Genomic DNA, 9455 nt, shown 5'->3' with positions numbered 1-9455 from the left:
TGACGAGTTATAAAGAAACACGAAGAACCCTGTGTAGCTCACCGAGAAAACGCCAAAAAGACCATTTCTCCCCCCCCCCCCCCGCCCCCGCTGAGATGGCAGAGTGCTACAGTATGGAAACAGAATTGGTTTTTTTGGTGTTTTATCAGTTAACTACCGAGGGTTCTTGGTGTTCATTCATAGAATGTGCCGAATAGTGAGGACTCTGAAGGTATGTGACATGTAGTGGTATGTAACTTTGCTGAGGCACGCATTTGTTATGTATTAGGAGGCTGATGTGCTGCAGCTAGTTATTGAGCTCGTGGATGAGCCTTGCTAAGGCATCAGAATCTACCTCTTCTTGAAGCTTTGTTCTTTACTCGTGATGTGTTAATTTCTTGTGTGTGGTGAAGTGGAGTGGAATTGTATGTTACAAAGTGATGCTCCTTAGGTTTTTTGGTTGGACATATGTCTTGGGATTGAGAAAACTCTTGTTTTCTGAGTGACAGATTCCAAGCCCATTAGTGAGAAAACATACACGGAGAGGGAGAGAGAACTACAACTATGTTGTAGGTGTTTGGTAAAGGGTAACTATATTATTAGTTCTAGGGGATATTACTGTTTTTTGCAAAGTGAGTGTAAGGCAGTAACACAGTACAGTGATAATAATAGTTTGAGGAGAGAGAGGACAGGAAAATAAAAGAATAAATAGTTATCTTACTATTTGTATATCACTTTATAATTTATGGAGTATTTAACACTTATTCTCTCCACTTACCTTGTGGAATATGTATTTCTACATTCAGATGAAGAAACTTGAGTCCTCCAAACAGTCCCAAAGACCTATGTAAAATCACACAACTCTGACAGGTTTCCTGACTCCTAGTTTCAAAATGTTTTCTTCTATTTACTTGGGACTTGAAATAAGAATGACACCCTCTTGTTTCTGCCATTCTTTCTCATTAAATTTTGCATCATGTTGTTGGCTGTTTTTTAGTAGCCAAGTTTAGACTGAAAATTTTTACTTTGTTCAGGACTACTAGTGCCTTATTAATGCTGCTCTTGTCACTTTGATCCCATCCCTGTCCTTTGGGGTTGAAGTTACAGTCTCTTGGGTACACTACTAACTGATCATTTTTTCTGAAGGTAAAATATGCTTTGATCAGTGCCCAGCGGTGTATGATTTGCCAAGGAGATATCGCTAGGTATCGGGAACAAGCCAATGACACAGCAAACTACGGGAAAGCACGCAGGTACTTTTGCCTCTTGTTCATTGCTTCTCTTTCCTTGTGGCGTTAGGCTAAGCCCTATTAAGAGCAATGGGCCACCTGAGCTGCCTCCCATATGGAAGTCCTACAGTTGTCCCTATTGGTCTCTGTTACCAGGCTTTACCACTCCAGTGTTACATCTAACACTCCAGCTATGTCTTAAGCAGTAAGGGCTGTCAAGTGATGAAATGGAAAGAGTTGATGTGGAGCTAGCATTTTTTACTGTTTTTCTATTCCAGTTGGTACCTAAAGGCCCAGCATATTGCTCCCAAGAATGGGCGCCCCTATAACCAGTTGGCTCTGCTGGCAGTGTACACGGTAAGCAATCTTATGGACAGGGGAAGTGTTTCCAGGCAGTATCTTAGAAAGAATGGATTTTGATAGTATCAGCTCCTGGAGCTGGAATTCATCTGAACACTAAACCCAAAGAATATCCTTTGCTGCCTCCCATCCTCACCTTCCTTTTGTTCCTTTCAGAGGTAAGTTGTCAGTGATCCTTACTTTGGTTGAATCTGTGCTTGATCCACTTTCATCGCCCTTCAGTTCCTAAGGGAGTGCTCATGCCCCAGCCAAACACCACTCTCTGTTTTTGACCAAGGCTTCTGCTCTGAATCTTAATCTTGTTGCTTCCCTTCGCTGTCCTGTTGAATAAGGTTACTCATTTCCAGAAGGAAAATAAGAATCCTTTTCACTTTTCCTTAAAGTCCTCTCCTATCCTTAAGTAGTCAGATCCTTCTTTTCCCCGGATATTCCTCTTAGCTTTCCACCCTAAGGAGCCCCTTTAGCAGAAGCACTTAGTTCCAAATCGTATCTTCCTAGATCTTACCAGACTTCTCTAAATGTACCTCTAACAGAGAGTCTTGGGAGCTGATAATGGCCCCTAGTAAGGAAGCTGAATTGAAGGGGGGGAAGGTCAATGGTAGGTATCAAAGATTTAAGTGTAAAGTAGCTAACATGTCATTTAGCAGGTAGCGTTTTCATAATTCTGTAAAATTCATTGCCCAAATAAACAATGTTTGAATTCAAAACATTTTTTTTGAATTAAAAATTTTTATTCCCCTTTACTCTACAAAAGATTCCAAAAAATTCCTACTGCTTAATTATGGATTGAAATTATTGATTAAATAACGTGGTTTACAGATACACTTCCTTCAAAATCTATTGAGTATCTTCACTCACTTTTTATTGTCTTTAGTACATTAACAGTATTGTGCAACCATCAACTCTGTCTAGTTCCAAGACATTTTCTTCACCCCAAAAGGAAACCCCATACCCATTACTCTCCATTCCTTCCACCTCTCAGCCTCTGGCAATCATTAGTTTATTTCTGTCTCAGGATCTATCTATTGAATGTTTCATGTAAATGGAATCATAGTATGTGACCTTTTATATCTGGCTTCTTTCATTTACCATAAAGTTTTTGAGGTTCATTTATGTTGTAGGATGTCTCAGCACTTCATTTGTATGACCAAGTAATACTCTCTTTGCATCAATATACCATACTTATTCATTAGTTGATGGACGTTTTGGTTGTTTTCAACTTTCACCTATTGTGAATAGTGCTTTGTCAAGTACAGGTATTTGTTTGAATATCTGTTTTCAGTTCTTTTGGGTCTATACCTAGGAGTGGAGGAGCACCTGGGTGCCTCAGTCAGTTAAGCGTGTGACTGTTGGTTTCGGCTCAGGTCATGATCTCATGGTTCATGGGTTCGAGCCCCATGTTGAGCTGACAGTGCAGAGCCTGCTTGGGATTCTCTCTTTTTTCCTTTCCTTCTGCTCTTCCCCTGCCCATGTGCTTTCTCTCTCTCTTTCCCACTCTCTAAAAAAACAAAAAAACAAAACAAAACAAAAAAACAAAGAAACAAGCTAGGAGTGGAATTGCTGGGTTGTATGGTAATTCTGTGTTTAACTTTTTAAGGGACCACCAAACTTCTTCATAGAGGCTGCACCATTTTACATTCCTACCAGCAATGTACAAGGGTTCCAGTTCCTCCATGTTCTCACCAACATTTGTTATTTTTCATTTTTTTGATTATGACCAGCCTAGTGAGTGTGAAGGGATATCTCTTTAATATTTGTTTCTTATTTTTTAAATTTTTTGGTCAGTTTTAGGTTTGCAGAGAAGTAAGCAGAAAGTACAGAGTTCCTATATATTCCCTCAACTCTCCTCTCCTCCATTTTCCCAGTCATTAACATCTTGCATTAGTGTAATACATTTGTTTACAATTGATGAGACAGCATTGATACGTTATCACTAACTAAAGTCCATAGTGTACATTAGGGTTCACTTTTTTATTTTGTGTACATTTTGTGGATTTGAACAAATCTGTAATGACATGTATCCATCATTGTAGTGTCATACAGAGTAAGTTCACTGTCCTAAAAATACCCTGTGTTCCACCTTCCACCTGTTCATCCCCCCTCACTCCCTGAACCTCTAGCAATCTTAATTTTTACTGTCTCTGTAGTTTTGCTTTTTCTTGAATGTCATATAATTGGAACCATACAGTATGTAGCCTTTTCAGCTTTGCCTCTTTCACTTGGTAATATGCATTTAGGTTTATTTTTGTGGCTTGATAGCTCTTTTCTTTTTATTGTTGAGTAATAGTACTCCATTGTATGGATGTACCGCAGTTGGTTTATCCATTCCCCTATGGAAAGAGATCTTGGTTGCTTACGAGTTTTGGTAATTATGAATAAAAATGCTATAAATGTTTGTGTGCAGGGCTTTGTGTGGACATAAGTTTTCATTTCATTTGAGTAAATACCAAAGGGTGTGATTGCTGGATTGTATGGTAAGAGCGGATGTAGTTTTGGAAGAAACTGCCAAATTGTCTTCTGAAGTGGCTGTGCCATTTTGCATTCCCGCTGGCCGTGGGTGAGAGTTCCCGTTGCTCTGCATCCTCATAAGCATTTAGTGTTATCAGTGTTTTGGATTTTGGTCATTCTGATGGGTGTGTAGTGTTATCATCTTGTTTTACTTTGCAATTCCCTAATGATACATGATGTGGAGCATCTTTTCGTATGCTTATTTGCCATCTGTGTGCATCTTTTTGTGAGGTGTGTTGATCTTTCGCCCATTTTTAAATTGGGTTTTTTTTTTCTTACTGTTAAGTTTTAAAAGTATATTTTCGGGGTGACTGGGTGGCTCAGTCGGTTGAGCGTCTGACTTCAGCCCAGGTCATGATCCCGTGCTTTGTGGGTTCAAGCCCCACGTTGGGCTCTGTGCTGACAGGCTCAGAGCCTGGAGCCTACTTTGGATTCTGTGTCTCCCTCTCTCTCTCCCCCTCCCCCACTCTGTCTATCTCCCAAAAATAAATAAATATTAAAAAAATTATTTAAAGAGTATATTTTGAAATTTTTTTAATTTTTCTTCTTTTTTTTTTTTTTTTTACATTTATTTATTTTTGAGAAACAGAGTGAGACAAAGCGTGAGCAGGGGAGGGGCAGAGAGAGAAGGAGACACAGAATCTGATGCAGGCTCCAGGCTCTGAGCAACTGGTCAGCACAGAGCCTGATGCAGGGCTCGAACCCACAAACTGTGAGGTCATGACCTGAGCCAAAGTCGGACGCTCAACCGACTGAGACACACAGGCACCCCTATTTTGAAAATTTTTTAATGTTTATTTATTCTTGAGAAAGAGAGGCAGAGTGTGAGTTGGGGAGGGGCAGAGAGAGAGGGAGACACAGAATCCAAAGCAGGCTCCAGGCTCTGAGCTGTCAGCACAGAGCCTGATGCCGGGCTCGAACTCATGAACCAAAAGATCATGACCTGAGCCCAAGTCAGATGCTTAACCAACTGAGCCACCCAGGTGCCCCCAAGAGTATATTTTGAATACCACTCTTATCAGATACGTGTTTTGCGAATGTTTTCTCTGTGTGTGGTTTATCTTTTCATTTTCTTTCTTTTTATTTTTTAATTAAAAAATTTTTTTTAAGTTTATTTTTGAGAGAGAGACGGGGAGAGTGAGCGGGGGAGGGACAGAGAGAGAGAGAGAGAGAGAAAGAGAGAGAGAGAGAGAGAGAGGGAGAGAGAGAGAGAGAGAGAGAGAGAGAGAGAGAGAATCCCAAGCAGGCTCTGCACTGTCAGCATGGAGCCTGACGTGGGGCTTGAACTCACAAACCATGAGATCATGACTTGAGCTGAAACCAAGAGCTGGACGCTTAACTGACTGAGCCACCCAGGTGCCCCATATCTTTTCATTTTCTCAGCACAGAATAAGGTTTTAAATTTTAATGAAATCCATCTTATCAACTTTTTCTTTTGTGGATTGTGCTTATGGTTTAATATCTAAGAACTCTTCACCAAACCCAAGGTTACTCAGATTTTCTCCTGTGTTATCTTCTAGGATTTGTGTAGTTTTGCATTTTACATCTAGGTTCTGTGATCCATTTTGAGTTAATTGTTATGAAAGTTTTAAGGTCTGTGCAAGATCCATTGTTTTGCATGTGGATGTCCAGTTGTTTCAACTCCATTTGTTGAAAAGGTGATCCCTTCTCCATTGAATTGCCTTTCCTCCTCTGTCAAAGATCAGCTGACCATAACTGTGTGGGTCTCTTTCTGGGTTTTCTATTACATTCCATTGATCTATTTGGCTGTTCTTGGGCAGTACCATTGTCTTGATTATTGTAGCTTTATACTAAGTCTTGAAGTGAGGGAGTTTGGTCTTCTGACCATGTTCTTCTTTGTCAGTATTGTGTAGGCTATTCTGGATCTGCTTTTCTGTATTAGCTTTAGAATCAGTTTGTTGCTAACCTACAAATCTATTGATTTTGAAGTAGTATCTCATTGTGGTTTTGATTTGTATTTCCCTAATGACTAACGCTATTGAGCTGTACTTACTGGCCATTTGGAGAAATGTCTGTTCAAATCCTTTGCCCATTTTTTTCTTAAAAAATTTTTTTTTAAGTTTATAAACTTAGAGAGGAGCAAGGGAGGGGCAGAAAGAGAGGGAGAGAAAGAATCACAAGCAAGCTCTGCACTGACAGTGCAGAGCCCATTGCGGGGCTCAAACTCACAAACTGTGAGATCATGACCTGAGCTGGAGTCAAGAGTCAGATGCTTAACCAACTGAACCACCCTGGTGCCCCTGTCTTTTCACTTTCTTGATAATGTCTTCTGATGCCCAAAAGTTTTAAATTTTGATGAAGTCCAATTTATTTATCTTTTCTTTTGTTGCTTGTGCTTTTGTGTCATAGCTTTGAAACTATTATCAAATTCAGAGTTAAGCTATGTTTTCTTCTAGGAGTTTTTATAGTTATGGCTTCTGTATTTAGATCTTTGATCCATTTTTCATTAATTTTTGTAGTTGGTGTGAAATAGAGTCCAACTTCAGTCTTTTGCATATAGATATCAATTGTTCCAGTACCATTTGTTGAATGTTCTTTCCCTATTGCCTAGTCTTGGAATTCTTGTTCAAAATCATTTGGTGCATGGTTTATTTCTGGACTCTTAGTTCTCTTCCATGGACCCATATGTCCCCCCTTAATGCAGCAACGCCAGCATTCTTTTAATTACTGTAGCTTTGTGGTCAGTTTTGAAATCAGGATAGATGAGTTTTCCACCTTTATTCTTCTTTTTCAATATTATTTTTGCTATTTGGGGTTTCTTGTAATTCCATATGGATTTTAGGATCAGTTTTTTCATTTCTGCAAAAAGAGTCATTGGGATTTTCATAAGAATTAGGTTGACCGTGTAGTTGCTTTGGGGAGTATTTACACAGATGTTTTTGATTTATTTAGGTCTTCTTTAATTTCTTTCAGACACGTTTTATAATCTTCAGTATATAAGTTTTACACGTTTACACTTGGTTATTAAATTCATTCCTAAGTATGTTACTCTTTTTGATGCTATTGTAAATGGAATTATTTTCTTAATTTCTCTTAAAGGTTGTTTATTACTAATGTATAGAAATATAATTGATTTTTGAGCATTGATCTTAGCCTTACAGCTTTACTGAATTCCCTCAATGGCTTTTCCCCATTCTGATTAAATTGGTATATTTTTCTTTCATAAATCTCTGACCTAAATTAGTAGTCCTTTCAAGTTCTTTTCCTCTGTCCCTCTTTTTCTGTCTGTCTTTTATCCTACTTGTCTTTTAGTGTCACTTTCTCAGTTTTCTGTGTCTTCTATCAGTATTTCAGTGAATCTTAAGAATTCAATGAGAACATGCTTGTGCACAGTGCTTTGCTAGGTACTCTGAATGATGAATATGTGATATGATCTGAAAAAAAGTATTGAAAAGACAAGTGAGGTGTGTAGACAGTGATACAAATTAGACTTCATGAAATGTGATGTGTTGATTGTTAAATGCACTGTTATTTTCTGGACCACTAAGAAAGAATATGTGAGTTATTATAAATGAGATATAATGGTAGATATTGATTGTAAATCAATTTCAGAGATGTTAAAATATGAAAAAATCATTGTAGAATTGACAAAACAGCCTAAAATCAAGTGAGTAGTATTGACTGAGATTAGTATGGAATAGAATAATATTAAAAATAGCCCCCATTGGAGACACCTGGCTGGCTCAGTCAGTAGAGCATGCAACTCTTGACCTAGGGGTTGTGAGTTTGAGCCCCACATTGGGTATACTAGAGATTACTTAAAAATAAAATCTTAAAAAACAAATAGTCCCCATTGAACTGACTATAATAGTATGTCAGATATTCTGTTAAAGTGTATGCATTATATGAATTTTAATCTTTTTGGGAGCCATATGTGTGTAAACATCTCCATTTTACAGATAAGGAAACCTCTAGGTTGATTTCTTTTGAGTTATAGCTAATAAATGGCAGGACCAGTTCAAACTCAGGCAGTTGACCTTAGAATGTGTATCTTTAACCATGCTAGCAGAATACAAGATGTAAGGTTTTTTGTTATTGTTGTTTGTTTGTTTGTTTGTTTGTTTAAAATGCGAGTTTTAAGGAATGAGTTACTGGGGAGAGAGAGAAGTTAGTATTCTAGATGCATTTTGAGACAGAAAAAAGGGGAAAAGTGTATATGAACTTGAAGAGAGAAAGGGTTTTTGACATTCCTTCTCCCTTTATTTCAGTGTTTTCTTTTTTTTTTCTCCTTTCTGGCCTCTCTGTTTTACTTCTTTTCCTTATTAACTGGTTGTAAAACTGACTTGAAGTATTTATTTGCTGAATTCATTGGATAGTAGTTTGTATTTCCCTTCCTCAGTAGAGTCAGTGTGGTATAGTGAAAACGTGAACGAGACAGACCAAGGTTCATATATTGGCTTACCTGGGATTTGGCTTGGAGACCTTGTTGGACAACTTAGGTTGTTGGACAGCAATCTCCTTGAGCTTCCGTTTCCTCATTTCTAAAATGGGAATAATCATGCCTGTGGGGCAGTGTCCTTAGGCTTAGAGGTAAAATCTATAAAGTGATGGTCACTTGTCTCACTATATTTAATCAGTGATGTTGCCATTGTTTATAATTTTTAAAACACTAATTAGTGAGCTGAACCTTGTCTTTTTCTAAAACCAAAAGGTAACTGGATTTTATATTTCATGAGGCTCTTCATTCTTTTTCTCCTCCTTGTGAGCACTTGGCTCATAAGATACAGTACTGTGCAAGAAGAGCTCTCTGATGTAGTTGCCATGGCTTCTTCCGTGGATAGCATTCTGATTTTCTTATTGGAATTCCTCACAGCCTGGGAGAGATAGTAATTTTCTAGGTCAGCTGACTCAGGCTGGAGTCAGAAAAAGAATTGGTTGACTCGATGTCTTTGGCCTCTTTCTGCAGAGGAGGAAGCTTGATGCTGTCTATTACTATATGCGCAGTTTAGCTGCCAGCAACCCTATCCTGACTGCCAAGGAGAGTCTCATGAGCTTGTTTGAAGAGACCAAACGAAAGGTGAGTGGGGATGCAGGCAGACTCATTCCTTCCTAACAGAATGTGTTTCTCTTAGTGCCTCTGTGTCCTCAGGGGAATGACTTATGATGGCCTCAAGGGGTCCCGTTGGGCTGTGCTGTTGGAGTCAGTCAGCCTCTATGCAGAACCAAACTCATGTTTAGGAAAGTTCTCCAGGGCCCTTGGGTGTGCATCTTGTTTATGGAATTAATAACGCCTATGAGACAAAGCAGATGATACTTTGCTACTTTGGGACTATAGCAAAGTCTTTACTTTTTATAGCCCTTGGGCAACAAACTCAGGTGAGGTGAGCGCCTCTTTTTATTAGCTGAATTCCAGGAGAG

The 9455-nt window shown here is 38.7% G+C and overlaps 1 protein-coding gene across 2 annotated transcripts in view; it reads left to right on the top strand.

Annotated features, from left to right (window-relative positions):
- Positions 1 to 9455, top strand: part of SMG6 (SMG6 nonsense mediated mRNA decay factor) — a 227433-nt gene that overhangs the window by 7657 nt on the left and 210321 nt on the right. For both annotated transcript variants that reach the window (XM_049636759.1, XM_049636760.1), the window contains exons 5-7: positions 1126 to 1232; positions 1487 to 1565; positions 9004 to 9114. In XM_049636759.1, coding sequence (XP_049492716.1) covers positions 1126 to 1232; positions 1487 to 1565; positions 9004 to 9114 — 297 coding nt within the window. The remainder of the gene's footprint in view (positions 1 to 1125; positions 1233 to 1486; positions 1566 to 9003; positions 9115 to 9455) is intronic.

This window comes from Panthera uncia, chromosome E1, assembly GCF_023721935.1.
Source record: "Panthera uncia isolate 11264 chromosome E1, Puncia_PCG_1.0, whole genome shotgun sequence".
Taxonomy (NCBI): Eukaryota; Metazoa; Chordata; class Mammalia; order Carnivora; family Felidae; genus Panthera; species Panthera uncia.
The sequence above is the reverse complement of the archived record's forward strand: the minus strand, read 5'-3'. Positions and strand labels throughout refer to the sequence as shown.